The sequence below is a fragment of the Equus caballus genome, chromosome 1, assembly GCF_041296265.1.
Source record: "Equus caballus isolate H_3958 breed thoroughbred chromosome 1, TB-T2T, whole genome shotgun sequence".
Taxonomy (NCBI): Eukaryota; Metazoa; Chordata; class Mammalia; order Perissodactyla; family Equidae; genus Equus; species Equus caballus.
Window position 1 is genome coordinate 174,793,302 of NC_091684.1, and position 14,220 is coordinate 174,807,521.

The 14,220-nt window shown below is 59.9% G+C and overlaps 1 protein-coding gene across 20 annotated transcripts in view; it reads left to right on the forward strand.

The window, feature by feature from the left end:
- The window catches only part of CARMIL3 (capping protein regulator and myosin 1 linker 3), a 17,635-nt gene extending 3,802 nt beyond the window's left edge, over positions 1–13,833 (forward strand). For 2 of the 20 annotated variants that reach the window (XM_023622641.2, XM_023622672.2), the window contains exons 8-40: positions 28–101; positions 351–426; positions 510–598; positions 1,074–1,168; positions 1,398–1,484; positions 1,696–1,805; positions 1,945–2,022; positions 2,536–2,612; positions 2,693–2,797; positions 2,892–2,961; positions 3,442–3,523; positions 3,652–3,748; positions 3,915–3,969; positions 4,049–4,221; positions 4,435–4,503; positions 4,724–4,817; positions 4,904–5,002; positions 5,425–5,553; positions 5,733–5,846; positions 6,281–6,456; positions 7,307–7,394; positions 7,533–7,670; positions 7,964–8,027; positions 8,172–8,380; positions 8,771–8,874; positions 9,505–9,820; positions 10,156–10,284; positions 10,927–10,993; positions 11,089–11,178; positions 12,707–12,825; positions 12,913–13,093; positions 13,265–13,397; positions 13,500–13,833. In XM_023622641.2, the coding sequence (XP_023478409.1) occupies positions 28–101; positions 351–426; positions 510–598; positions 1,074–1,168; positions 1,398–1,484; positions 1,696–1,805; positions 1,945–2,022; positions 2,536–2,612; positions 2,693–2,797; positions 2,892–2,961; positions 3,442–3,523; positions 3,652–3,748; positions 3,915–3,969; positions 4,049–4,221; positions 4,435–4,503; positions 4,724–4,817; positions 4,904–5,002; positions 5,425–5,553; positions 5,733–5,846; positions 6,281–6,456; positions 7,307–7,394; positions 7,533–7,670; positions 7,964–8,027; positions 8,172–8,380; positions 8,771–8,874; positions 9,505–9,820; positions 10,156–10,284; positions 10,927–10,993; positions 11,089–11,178; positions 12,707–12,825; positions 12,913–13,093; positions 13,265–13,397; positions 13,500–13,509 (3,597 nt within the window). In that variant the 3' untranslated portion in view covers positions 13,510–13,833. Of the gene's footprint in view, positions 1–27; positions 102–350; positions 427–509; positions 599–1,073; positions 1,169–1,397; positions 1,485–1,695; positions 1,806–1,944; positions 2,023–2,535; positions 2,613–2,692; positions 2,798–2,891; positions 2,962–3,441; positions 3,524–3,651; positions 3,749–3,914; positions 3,970–4,048; positions 4,222–4,434; positions 4,504–4,723; positions 4,818–4,903; positions 5,003–5,424; positions 5,554–5,732; positions 5,847–6,280; positions 6,457–7,306; positions 7,395–7,532; positions 7,671–7,963; positions 8,028–8,171; positions 8,381–8,770; positions 8,875–9,504; positions 9,821–10,155; positions 10,285–10,926; positions 10,994–11,073; positions 11,179–12,681; positions 12,826–12,912; positions 13,094–13,264; positions 13,398–13,496 lie in introns of those variants that run through there. The other 18 variants (XM_023622646.2, XM_070272881.1, XM_023622663.2 and 15 more) reach the window with 13 other exon arrangements.
- Positions 13,834–14,220: the final 387 nt, after the last annotated feature.

A 14,220-nucleotide genomic window follows, 5' to 3' on the forward strand; every position in this document is an offset into this window, starting at 1 on the left:
GGTGTGAGCCAGTTCCACCTCTCCAAGGATGTGGACACCATCTATCATGCCGAGGATAACCGGGAGTTCAATCTTTTGGATTTCAGCCACTTGGAGAGCCGGTAAGTCAACAGAGTGGAGACTCACACACACACAAACACACACCCGCTATTCCAGCCTCAGCCCAACTCTGGCCTTTCCAGGTTCTCCCTTCTGGTCCCAGCCGTACCCCAGTTCTATCTCCCCAACCCCACCCCCCACTACCTTCTACTCATCCAGGCTTTCCCCAGCCCAACCACCTCATCCCTAGTCTCTTCTTTCCTGCCCCAGACACCTGCTCACCACTTTCCTGCCCTCTTCAATCTCTCCAGAGACTTGGCCCTAATGGTGGCAGCCCTGGCCTACAACCAGTGGTTCACCAAACTCTACTGCAAGGACCTGCGGCTGGTAGGGACTGGGAGGGGCAGGGGGGTGGGGGGGAGAGCACTGCCCTCTCTGGTTCCTGATCACAGCACCCCCTCTGTCCTCAGGGCTCTGAAGTGCTAGAACAGGTGCTACACACCCTGAGCAAGTCTGGGAGCCTCGAAGAGCTGGTGCTGGACAACACCGGGCTGAAGACGTGAGGCCAGCCTCCTTCTTGGGCAGTGGTGCCCCCTGGATGTAGTCTTAGGGTCCCAGAACCTCAGAGCATGATTCAGGCCTCTGAGCTGTCTCACTCAGCTCCCCACTTTACAGAAGAGGAGCCTGAGGCCCAAAGAGGGCACAAAGCAAGTCAGTGGTCAAGCTGGGACTCAGACCCAAGCCTCCTGACCCCCAGCTCCATGGCCCTTGCCCAGGATGCCCCTTGCCCACCCCCTTCTTCCATCAACTCCCGAGCAGGGTAGACTGCCCCAGTCTTGAGGACCCAAAGCTGGGCTTTGTCCCAGCACAACTTCCCAGGTACTCTGGAGAGGTGACAAGCTCCCTGGCAGGCTCCGAACTGCTCCCCACCTGTGGGGGCCTCTGACTGTTGCAGCCCCAGCCAGGCAGGCGGTGGAGGAGGAGGGGAGGCCCAGGGGCTGGCACAAACAAACCCTTCCTCCCCTTCCCTGAAGGGACTTTGTCCAGAAGCTGGCCGGGGTGTTTGGGGAGAACGGGAGCTGTGTGCTGCATGCCCTCACTCTGTCCCACAACCCCATCGAGGACAAGGGTGAGCCCCAGCCCTGAATCCTGCCCCCACTGCAATGCAGACCCCTGTCCTAGCCCAGAGCCCAACCCGGGTCTGAACAGGGGCTCTCGGACCTGATGCCAGCCCCCGCCTCAACACCGCCATCCTTGACCCCAGGCCTGTACCCCACTCGAACCCCCACTCTGACGCTGCACCCCCTGTGCCCACCACACAGCCTCTCACCTGGCTCTTTTCTCTCTCCACTCCCCAGGTTTCCTCAGTCTGAGCCAGCAGCTCCTCTGCTTCCCAACTGGCCTCACCAAGCTGTGCCTGGCCAAGACTGCCATTTCCCCTAGAGGTACTTGCACCGGGACCCCTGACCTCTGACTTCTGACCATCCCCCAGCGCTGCCTGGGGGGTTGAGCCCCAGAGGTGTACCCACACACTCACACAGCATCCCAGGGATCAAAGAAGGGAAAGGAGCCACATTTGGGGAGCGGGGAAGAGTTGTGTACAAGGGGAGGAGGTGGGGATGGGGGCCAACCCAGCCCAGTGCCCGCTGTGCTCAGGGCTCCAGGCGCTGGGCCAGACCTTCGGGGCCAACCCGGCCTTTGCCAGCTCCCTTCGATACCTGGACCTGAGCAAGAACCCTGGGCTGCTTGCCACAGACGAGGCCAATGTGAGTCCACAGAACGTAGCCTCAAGCCCCCACAGAAGCTCCCTCGGGCATCAGGGCCTGGGGGTCTCTGCCTTGCAGCCCAGGGGTGGAGGGGCTCTATCACCCCTTCCCCTGCAGCCCCTCTGTCCTTCCTTCCCAGGCCCTCTACAGTTTCCTGGCCCAGCCCAATGCTCTGGTGCACCTGGACCTGGCAGGGACTGACTGTGCCATTGACTTGGTGAGGGGTTGGTGATGGGGGAGCCAGCCTGCAGTGATTGGGGAGGCCAGGGTGGGTCTCTTCCTCACCCCTCTCCTTGGAGGGAGATGGACAAAGCCGGTGGGATGACTTCCAGTTCAGCTGAATTATAAAGCAATGCCCATAGCTCACACCTGTGTGGCACCTTATCCCAGTTGCAGCCCAAGGTGGTGCTGGCTGTGCCTAAAAGCCAGCCCTGGCTCTGTTCCCCAGCTGTGCACCCTGGAGCAGGGCTGAGTCCACGAGGAGGAAAGGACACTTTCCTCAACTTAGCAAGGCACCTTATGGGCCCGTGGTAGCCCTGGATTTACACATCCACTGCCCATGAGCCTCTCCTCCACCCCTGGGGGCCAGGCAGAGAGTGGACCCACTTTCCACAGAGGGGAAACTGAGGCATTAGATGTGAAGTGGGCATCCACAGTGGGGCTCACACAGACTGACCACAGAGGCTGAAGACCCCAGCCCCTGTGGGACCCACCGTGTCTCTTCCCACAGCTTCTGGGCGCCCTGCTCCATGGCTGCTGCTCCCACCTCACCTACCTCAACCTGGCGCGCAACAGCTGTTCCCACAGGTGGGAACACAAGGGGTGCAGGGAGGGATGGGGCAAGTGGTGGGCGTCCCCTCCCTTGCTGACCCCAGGAGTCTCTGCAGGAAGGGCCGGGAGGCCCCGCCGGCCTTCAAGCAGTTCTTCAGCAGTGCCTACACACTGAGCCACGTCAACCTGTCCGCCACGAGGCTGCCCCTGGAGGCCCTCAGGTCGGGTGGGTGCAGGGTTGGGGGGTGTCCAAGGGGGAACTGGGAGAGAAGGGGGTGAGGGGTAAAAGCGGGCCTGCTGACCTTCCTCCCGCAGGGCACTGCTCCAGGGCCTCTCCCTCAACAGTCACCTCAGTGACCTGCACCTGGATGTCAGCAGCTGTGAGGTGAGCCCTCAGTCCCCCAACCGCACTGCCTGTCCCCACCCATCGCCACACTGTTCATGTCTCTGACCTAAGTCAAACCCTGGCTCCCTCTTGCCTCTGTACTACCGACCTGCCACCCCGGACCTGACCACACCTCCACTTTCCCTTCTCAGTCTGTGGTCTGTGTCCCTCCTTCCAGAGGTCATTTTCAGCCTCCAGTAGCTCTGCCCTTAAGGCTTTGGCGTGGGAGATACCAGGCATTCCCACCAGAGGGCAGGAGCAAGCTGTCTCCGGAGCAGCGGCCTGGAGACTTCTGGCGGAAGGGAGGGGAGGGAGCCCTAGGGAAGATCTGGTGAGGAGAAGGGGCCTCCTGATTTTACACCTGAGACCTGGTATGACCTTGAGTCCTGGTGTGACTACTCTGGCCTGTAAGCATTAAAGGTGCCCTACCCCCCACCCCCACCCCTGCCTCCCCACTCCACCCCCACCGTGTCCCTGCAGCTCCGCTCAGCGGGAGCCCAGGCTTTGCAGGAGCAGCTGGGGGCTGTCACCTGTGTGGGCAGCCTGGATCTGTCAGACAATGGTGAGTGGGGGTGCTTCCCTTCCTGGAGGCCGGGTGGGGACAGGGGTCTGGAGTGTTGGGGAGAAGCCCTGAGGAGACTCTAGGGAACCTCCAGCCTCAAGGCCAGGCCTCTCCCATCTACTGGCCAGGGTTCGACTCAGACCTCCTGACACTGGTGCCCGCGCTTGGCAAGAACAAGTCCCTCAAGCACCTATTCCTGGGCAAGAACTTCAATGTCAAAGCCAAGTGAGGCCTCCTCCCTGTACCCACAGACGCTCGCTCCATCATCCACCTATCTTTTTGGCTCACTGTATTACCTCTGGCCCCCTCCCTGCTCAAGCCACCTCTCTGCTCCTCCAATAGCATAACCCCAGCCCCTTCCCCTCCTACTCTGAGCCCCGACTCCCCGCAGGACCCTGGAGGAGATCCTCCACAAGCTGGTGCAGCTGATCCAGGAAGAGGACTGTGTGAGTGCCTGGGCCTGGGAGGGACCTGCAGTGGCAGGGGCTGCTGGCACTGGGCCCAACCCCCCACTTGCCCACACAGTCCCTGCAGTCACTGTCGGTGGCAGACTCCCGGCTGAAGCTTCGCACCAGCATCCTCATCAATGCCCTGGGCAGCAACACCTGCCTGGCTAAGGTGGACCTGAGTGGCAACGGCATGGAGGACATCGGGGCCAAGATGCTGTCTAAGGCCCTGCAGATAAACTCCTCCCTCAGGTGGGGCCCACACCTGGGACTTCTGACCTGGAGCCCCAGCCACCCACACATACATGCTTGCCTCGCTGCTCTGTAGCCCAGCTTCCAGGAGGCCCTCAGTCCCAGAACCATTGCCCAGGAAAGGAGGGAGGGCTCCAGAGGGGGATTGTGTCCCTGCCCCCTAAGAGGGACCCAGAGGGAGGGATAACAAGCCAGTGCTCACTCTCTCCCCAGAACTATCCTATGGGATCGGAACAATACATCTGCCCTGGGCTTTCTGGACATTGCGAGGGCCCTGGAGAGGTAAGTGGTCCAGGGCTCTGCCTGACCCGCACCCCCAGCCTCGCTGTGCCTGGACCAGGCCTGAACCTCGCCAGTCCCACCCCAGCCTGCTTAACCTATTTGCACAGAAATATTAGGAGGGCCAGATGAGGGAAATGGGCAGAAGGGGGTGGATTTTGGGGAGCAGGGGCCTCTCCTCCTCACCTCTTCCCCCTCTCAGCTGTTCTACTGTGTCCCACAGCAACCACACACTGCGCTTCATGTCCTTCCCCGTGAGCGACATCTCCCAAGCCTACCGCAGCGCCCCAGAACGCACCGAGGACGTCTGGCAGAAGGTGGCGGCCTAAGCAGGGTGGAACAGTGAGGGGCAGGGGCCAGCCCCCATCCCCAGGCCTGACCCCACCCACCCCGTCATCTCCAGATCCAGTGGTGCTTGGTGAGGAACAACCACTCCCAGACGTGCCCCCAGGAGCAGGCCTTCAGGCTGCAGCAGGGCCTGGTGACCAGCAGCGCCGAGCAAGTAAACATTTCCCTCCGGGACACATGGGGCATGCATGGGGCTTGCAGGGCACAGCTGGGATGTGATAGTGTGTGGGGGTGGGGAGTTTGAAAAGGCATCGTGTGGAGCTCATAACTAGAAGGGGAAAGCGGAAAGATAGGACATTCTGAATTTGGGCCCCAAACAGGAGAGAACATGTGGGCAAACAGCAGGGGGTCTCCAAACAAGGGGTGTACAGACTGTGGGAGCTCCACCGGGCGTTCAAGAAGTGCATCACAAGAAGAGGAGAGAATAGGCCATCCAGAGACATCATCACCACCACCCCGTCAGTGCCGGTGCCAGTAGCACTGCCCAAAGGGCACAGAAATGGAGTATCTGGGGTCCCACCTAGGAAGATGAGTGTACGGGGGTCCCCTGTGACACTCCCGCCAACTGTGCTCCAGATGCTGCAGCGGCTGTGTGGACGAGTGCAGGAGGAGGTGCGGGCCCTGAGGCTGTGCCCGCTGGAGCCTGTGCAGGATGAGTTGCTCTATGCTCGGGACCTCATCAAGGACGCCAAGAACTCCCGGGCGGTAAGCCCCCAGCAGCACCCCTTTCCATGACAGTGCAGAGAACCCAAGAAGGCCCGCCATGCTAACCCAGAGTGTCCAGGACCTGTCCCGAGCATCTGCCCTACTGACCAGGGGCCCCCAGGGACCTAGTAAGGCCTAATTCTGGCCTTCTGATCATAACCCCTTCCCTCCTTCCACAGCTGTTTCCCAGCCTCTACGAGCTGGGCCATGTGTTGGCCAACGATGGGCCTGTGCGGCAGAGGCTGGAGTCAGTGGCCAGTGAGGTGTCCAAGGCTGTGGACAAGGAGCTGCAGGCAAGTCCTGAGGAGGGAGCAAGTGTTTACCAAGGCTCTCACCTGAGGTCAGTGCAGGGAGATTACTGGGGGCAAGAAGGAAACACAGAGTTGAGACCACCCACACTGCCACTGTGCCACGCTTTGCTAGAAAACTGGCTTGGATTTTTTTCTGCTAGCTTTGACCTTGACCACTGAACTCCGACCTCTCCCCTCTGGACTCGAACCCTTGAACTGACTCCCCTTTGTCCTTATGGTAGGGTGGCAAGGGCACTGAGCAAGATGTGGGGAAGCCTGAGTGTCCCAGGCTCTGCTGCTAACTGGCCCTGTGACCCCGGCAGGCCCCTCAATCCCACCACAGGGAGCTGGCATGCACAGGCTAGGGTCCCTTCCACTGTGGTGCCAGCCCTGACCCAGCTCCCCTTGGGGCTCTGGCCTCACTTCCCCCACTCTAGGTGATCCTGGAGTCGATGGTCAGCTTAACACAGGAGTTATGCCCCGTGGCCATGCGGGTGGCCGAGGGCCACAACAAGATGCTGAGCAATGTGGCCGAGCGTGTCACCGTGCCCCGGAACTTCATCCGAGGGGCGCTGCTGGAGCAGGCGGGGCAGGACATTCAGAACAAGCTGGAGTGAGAGGCGGGGATGGGCGCGGGGGGGGGGTGGGGGGGGTGTTGGGAGGGGTGCTGGATTCAGCCCAGGGCACTTAGGGACTTTGGGCCCAGCTACCAGCAATTAATAATGAATGGCGCAATCTCCATTACAAGGGATAAATCTTTAACCAACTGCAACTTTGCTATTTAGGGTCTGACTGATCTTTGCCCTAGAAATCTAAGTGCTGAGTCTGGGTTTAGGAGGCAGGGCAGCGCACACACAGGGGTACACACACACACGCACACGCACACAGCCACACAGCCACACATAGACAACAAGAATCACCTCCCAGAAACAAAGTTCAGCCTTCTCAGAGGCAGGGACAGAGAAAAACGATGTGAATCGTGGTGCATGGACTACCCTCTCTCCCCTGAGTTCTCCTTACCCACTGGAGCTCTTTCATTCCGGATGCCACCACTCGCCAAAGCAAAGGAAAATTATTGCACATACGTGCAACGGCCTGGTTCAAGAAGCGCTGGTGTGTGCTCTTACAGCAGAGACCAGCAGCGTTCACTCAGTACCCCAATTTACCCAGCTCTGCTCCACTGCAGCTCCAGGGGACTGACCCGGAGCCCTCTTGCTCCTCTTTCTCCTCAGTTCCTCCTTACCCACTCTCCTCACCCACACACACCTAGACTAGGGGCCAGTGGGTGGGACTGGGTATGCCCTTGTGGAGACATGAGTGTGGTGAACCTAAGGGGTCTCCTCCAGCAGCCGTGTTCTCTGTGGACGACCAGGCTAGCTCGCCTGCACCCTCAGGCATCTGGGGAAGATGGGCTGAGGCTCAGTGGGGGGAGGGGGGCTGAGCAGCCTCCCCTGTGCCCACAGTGAAGTGAAGCTCTCAGTCGTCACCTACTTGACCAACTCCATAGTGGACGAGATCCTGCAGGAGCTGTACCACTCCCACAAGAGCCTGGTAAGGCTTCTGAACCCCAGCCAGGCCCAGGCATGCCCTGCACCCCGCTCAGCCCATTCCCCCAACCACCCCTCCCCATCAAGGCCCTGGGCGGTGGGCAGCTTCCTTGGGATCCTATTCACACCTGTCCTTCCCCAGGCCAGGCACCTGGCCCAGCTAAGGACACTGTCAGATCCACCAGGGGGGCCAGGCCAAGGGCAGGATCTGTCCTCCCGGGGCCGAGGCCGGAACCATGACCACGAGGAGACCACAGATGATGAACTTGGCACCAACATCGTGAGCACCCCCAACCCTCCACTCCCCTCCTTAAGCTAGGCCTGCCCCGAACCTGCAGAACACTGTCCCCTCCTGCTTCTCTGGACTCTACTCCCTGCCCTCACTGGGCCTGGTCTCATCCACCAGCCCGGATCCAACCCAGTCTCTTCCTTCGTCCCAGTGCCTCAACCGCCTGAGGAGAGGGAGGCAGGACAGACCTAAAGAGAAGGCTTTATGAGGAATGGGAGGCTCCAGGTGAGGCTCCTGGGACTTGTGACCTGGCCCAACCATCCAATCCGTCTCCATTTCTGTAGGACACCATGGCCATCAAAAAGCAGAAACGCTGCCGCAAGATCCGGCCGGTGTCTGCCTTCATCAGTGAGTCCCCCGGCCTCAATTCTAATGTCCTCCAGGTCCCCAGACCTTTCCCAGACCCTGGATTTCTTTCTTTTTTCTCTGTTCAAACAGGCTGCTTCCTCCCTGTCTCTCCTGCTAGTCCCTCTAACACTGCTGTCCCCACAGGTGGGAGCCCTCAGGACATGGAAAGCCAGCTGGGGAGCCTGGGGACCCCCCCTGGCTGGTTCTCAGGACTCGGGAGCAGCCAGCCCACAGCTAGTGGCTCCTGGGAAGGTTTATCCGAACTGCCCACTCACGGCTATAAACTAAGGCATCAAACACAGGGCAGGCCTCGGCCCCCCAGGACCACCCCTCCAGGACCTGGTCGGCCCAATGTGAGTCCCTAAGACCTCGAAAGAGAACCAACTTGACTTCACAATGCCGGCGCCAGGGGTGCTGGCTTTAGGATGCAAATGCCAGAGGCACCAGCCTTGGGGTATCGGGCAGGGGCCCAGGAAGGCCACCAAACAGAGGCGGATTATCCAGCTTGGATGGGAGCTAGACCTTGTCACAGACAGGAAATCTCTGTCTGCCAGACAGTGGCAGTTCTCATTTTGGTGAAGGATAGAGCCAAGAGCCACCATGCTTAGGCAATGCCCAGGTGGACTGAAGTCTAAATTTCCATGGGGCCAAGAGGAGGCAAGTCCAGTGCAAAGGGGAAGGCCCTCAGTGGATGGGAGGGGCTTCCTGACCCAGATGAGATAGCCTACAGACCTTCCTCCCAGCAGGTGCCAGTACCTGGGACACGTCAGGAGAACGGGATGGCCACCCGCCTGGATGAGGGGCTGGAGGACTTCTTCAGCCGAAGGGTCATGGATGAAAGTTCCAGGTGTGGCACCTAGACACGCTCCCGTTTTCAGCAAGCCCCAAGGACCGGGAAGGACTCCTGTGTCCTCCCAGCTCCCACAGAGGCCTCTCCAGTGGCAGTGCCCCAAAGCCAGTCTCCCTGGGACATTTCCCCCACATTCTCATTCTTCTCCACCCTGCCCTTAGCTCCCATGCTCTCTGAATCTTCTCAGGACAGCAGAAAAGGATGAGACCAGGGTGAACCACGACAGTGGGATGGTGGGGACAGGGTGGGGGACGGGGAGGCGGCAGGCCCTGGGATGGGATGACAGTGGTAAGAGGCCTGGAGGGTGTGTTCTCTGTCACTGTCCTGCACAGACTCCCCAGCATCTGTCCAGAAAGAACTGGGTCACTTGGAGAGGTGGAGAGAAGAAGAGGGGGAGAGGTGCCTGGGAGGAAAGAGTGGATGGGGGTGGAAGAGGCTGCCGGAGGATTATGACAGGGAAGGTGAGGACACCAACTCTAGGAGAGACCAGATGACAGAGGAAAGCGGGAGGTTTATTAGACCCAGGACTGGACTAGCACCAGCACCACCCTGGGTCCTGTGCCACCTCTGCATCTGGGATTCACGTCTCCCTGTGGCTTTGTCCTGACTCACCCCGACCCTGCCCAGCTATCCCCGGACTCTGCGGACCCTGCGGCCCGGCCTCTCGGAGCCGCCGCTGCCTCCACTCCAGAAGAAGAGGCGCCGAGGCCTGTTTCACTTTCGCCGGCCCCGGAGCTTCAAGGGGGACCGGGGGCCAGGGTCCCCCACCACCGGGCTCCTCCTCCCTCCACCCCCTCCCCCACCCCCCACTCAGGAGAGCCCCCCAAGCCCAGACCCTCCCAGCCTCGGCAATAACTCCTCCCCCTGCTGGAGCCCAGAGGAGGAGAGTGGCCTCCTCCCTGGATTTGGAGGGGGCCGGGGGCCTTCCTTCCGCAGGAAGATGGTAAGTGAAGAGGGTATGCTGCATCCTCCCCGTTTGCTGTCCCACACGTAGCCCACCCACTGACCCCAGCCCAGCAATTAGTGGGAGAATGCTAGGACTCGGGGTTCTGGGGAACCTTGGTCATCCCAATTTCCTGCCCCTTGAGAGTCTGGCTAAGCCTGGTGACCCAGAGCATGCTGGGAGTGCTGCAAGCAGAGGAGGGCGGACTCCTCAGAGGGCAGGGGTCTGGCAGGGCTTCCCTAGGCTGGCACCCCAGAGGGGCAGGGGCCCTCCCCTACTCCCTTGGAACCCCTTCTCCATTGGGAACTGCTTATAAACCTGAGACCTTGTTCCAGGGCACTGAGGGGACAGAGCCAGGGGAAGGGGTCCAGGCCCCTGGGACGGCACAGCAGCCAAGAGTCCACGGTGTTGCCCTTCCTGGGTTGGGAAGAGCCAAGGGTTGGAGCTTCGATGGGAAACGAGAGGTGAGGGGAGCCGGAGGTAAACCGAGGGTCCCGTGGGTCCCTGTCTACCACCCTCCCCTCCCTGTGCACTGTCCCTGGCAGGCAGTGGAGAGAGAGTGGAACAGTGACAGTGGAAGGTATTAGCTGCAGTCCTGCCCATCCCACCCACTGGCCGTGGAATCCTGGACGGCTCACTTAACCTCCCGGAGCCTCTGCTTCCTTGTAAAATGGCTGGTTGTAAAAATACTGACCTCTTGAGCTGTGTTTCCAAATTGGGTGACTTTACCACCTTTAGGGCAACTTTTACCTTCTCCACCTAACACCTGTATTAATCTTTACACGTTATTTTTATTTAAATCAACTCACCTTTTTAACTTAGTCTGGACCTAAGCATTATCATCTTTAAAATCGTGGGCTTATCGTAGTAGTCATGTTTTTTTCTACTACACATAAAATGAACATGTAACTATTAAAATAATAGCATTTTCACACGTGTAAACCATTTCTTATGCCCCTAGGGTGGTGTGGGTGCTACTCTTTGGAAAAAAACGTCCAAGTTTCTAGGGACAAATGACAGGAGGTGCTGGGGCAGAAGCTCCTTGTTAACTGCAGTCCCCGTGTGGAGGGGACTTTTCTTAGGACCTGACTCAGCTGTCCTTTCAGGGCCCAGGCCCAGACCTGGAGGGCAGCGTCCAGGCTTGGCAGAAACGGCGCTCTTCGGATGACGCAGGTGAGAATGGTGGCCCTCACTGCCTGTTTTGGGCCCTTTCTCGGAGGCCCCTACTGACTTGCCTTTCCCTTCTCTCATACCCCCCTCCACCCCAGGGCCTGGAGCCTGGAAGCCCCCACCACCCCCTCAAAGCACCAAGCCGAGCTTCAGCGCCATGCGCAGAGCAGAGGCCACATGGCACATAGGTATGGAACGCCTCTTCTCGGGCCGCAGCACTGCAGGCCCAGGGTGTGTCCAAAGAAACAGAAGCTACGGCCCCGGCGCTGGGGAATTTACAGCCAAGGTGGGGCAGTAAGAAGTCAACACAGTGAAAATGTTTAGGGATATTTACAAAGCTACATCCAAAAGAGACAGACAACCCAACCGGAAGAGAGGGCCTACAGAACAAAAGTGGCTTTGCCAGGGTTAGCAGACAACAACGCTTTGTGGATGGTTCTGGGGAAGTCTCTAGGGCAAAGGCCACCTCTGGCCACCATCAGCAAAGTGGCAGCCTCCATAAAGAAGGCTTCTCTCTGCACCTCAGCTGGGAAAGAGGGAGGGCAGTACCAGCCCCGCCAGGCCCAGCTTGGACATCCCAGTGTCTTCCAAAAATAGCTTTCCAGGCCGTCCTCAGCTCAGTCAGAAAGGTGTCACAAGGAAGGAGCAAGAGTCCTGCCTTGGAGGTCAGACACCTGGGGGTTAGTCCTAGCTCAGCCACCACCAGCAGTGTTGACCTTAAGCAAGTCACTTACCTCTGGCTCCGAGACTCTGGAGGAATAAAGGAGAGGGGATGATGGTATGATGCCTCCCTTCTTCTGGGTTCAGAGCACCTCTCACTTAGGGAGCCACTGAAGGAGAGCTAGTCAACTCGGCCTCCACTCAAGTTGGTGGCCCTCCAACCACAATGACGTGGACAAATCTCTCTGTAGATGTGGACACTCCCTCAGTCTCCTCCACTCCCACCCCAGGGCTAGGGCATAAAGGCATGGTGCAGCACCAGGCTGGCCCAGGCTCAGCAGTGCCTCTGCTCCTGCCCCCTCCTCCAAGGCCGACCCAGCACCAGGGCATCTTTGCTGATGACCCCATCCCACACACAGACTAGTTAAAACCCCCAAAGCGGGGCTCCATCCTTCATTTTAGGAGACCACCGTAGTTGGATGCTCCACTGCGCATGGCCCTACCGCCAGCACCCTCCAAGTCTCTCTCACTCACACCTCACAGAAACACACACTGACAATACCTTCCAGGTGACAAAGCCTCAGGCTCAGGTTGCATAAAGCCACAGAGGCGGGAGGAGGGTGGGGAGTGGGGGGAGTGAGGGCGCCTCTCCTCAAGGCTCTCACCATGTAAATCAGACTGGCAGACAGTCCTGGGAATGCCAGGCTGCAGCCTTGGCAGGCCCCAGGGCACTGCAGCCCTGGATGGGCAGCCATGCCTGGGGACCCAGCAGGGCCTGCTCTGCCCAGCAGGAACAGGCGCAGGCCCTGCTCTTCAAGAGGGTCAGCCAGGCCAGGACCCCCTCCAGAGGTGATGGGCTCAGGATGATCCTGGGGACCAGAGCTAAGAAAATGTGAGAGCAGAAGGGGACATCAAAGGCAGAGACATAGTAACAAATGGGCTTGGTGGGGGGGGGGCGGCGCAGTCCTGGCCCCCAGGGCCCCACAGGGACGGAGACAGGGAGGGCTCTGCAAAAATGCCTTTTCCTGCAGTTTCTCCTCTCTTCCCATCCCCCAGCTGAGGAGAGCGCCCCCAACCACAGCTGCCAGAGCCCCAGCCCAGCCTCCCAAGATGGAGAGGAGGAGAAGGAGGGGGCCCTATTCCCAGAGAGGACGGTTCCTGCTAGGAATGCCAAGGTGAGGGCCGGCAAGGAAGGTGGGGAAGGCACTTTGATGAGCCAAAAGGGTGGACTAACTGACTGAGCATCTTCCTTCTTCTCCCAGCTGCAGGACACCCCTGTAGCTCCACGGCCCCCCAAGCCGGTGGCAGTGCCCAGGGGCCGCCACCCCTCCCAGGATCCAGGGGGCAGGGAGGAGGCTGAGGCTGGGGGAGCAGCCCCAGGAGTGAACAAGCCCCGGCTGCGGCTGGGCTCACAGCAGGACCAAGAGGAGCCGGAGGTCCAAGGTCTGCCACCTGGCTGGAAGGGGCTTGGGGCGCCTCTGGGGTCTTGCTGTCCACATTGGGTCCCCTTCCCAGGCAGGGAATGAGCTACAGACAATCAGGAGTCACAGCCTGGATGAACGCCAGCCTGTGAGCCCCACTCATGTGCCAGGCCTGCCCTGACTGTCATTCCAGGGCCCCTGGAACCGGGCCGCCGGACCGCCCCTCTGAAGCCCAAGAGGACACGGCGGGCACAGTCCTGCGACAAGCTGGAGCCTGATAGAAGACGGCCCCCTGACCCCACAGGTGCCAGCGGGGTGGGCGAGAGGTCGGTCCCATTCCCACCCATCTGTCTGACATGGCGCCGCTACACTGGGCAGCTGGCTCTCCCTGCCCAGGAAACAGGGCCCCCTGGATTTGTCCCCAGCAGGAACCAGTGAGCCAGGAACAGACTGACAGCGGCTGCAGCACCCACCCCAGCCCGCCTCTCAACATGTGCCTCACAAGGACTCAGACCCCCACCCACCCGACACCCCCAGGCCCCTCTGCCAGCCCCAGTCCCACAGGGGCAGGATGGCAGGATGATGGTGGGGGACAGGAAGGGAGGGAGCAACCTGGAGAGAGGGAGGCTCTGGGTGCCGTGCTGGCTCTGCAGAGAGCTTAGGGGTGGGGCCATCTCCTCCTCCGGAAGGGCAGATCTGTCCCTCTCTCCCCAGGGGCTCTCTCCTCACTTGTATAGAATAAAAAACAAAATCACCACCTGCCTCAAGTCTCTGCTGTCTTCCCCATTCTCTGCCCCCTCCCCACCATCTGCTCCCCTTCCACAAGCCCTCGCAGTTGGGAAAAGCGAGGAACGCCCCACAGGGGTGGGGCTGGGGTTCTGTGAGGAGAAGAGGAGAAGACTGGAGATGTGCTGGACTGGAGGGGAGGGGACCGACAAGTCTCCCAGCCAGGGTGGCTGTTATGTGCAAGGTCTGGGGTGAGCTGGCTGGAGAAGGACCAAAAGGGCAGAAACCAGTACCAGTGCATGTCCTGCCTCGGCGGGTACGGTGGGATTGATGTACCAGGAGGAGATTGGGGAGCAGTATGCTATGTGTGTATGTGTGAGTGTGTGTGTGTTTACACACAGACAAGCTCACTAATGCTGGAGT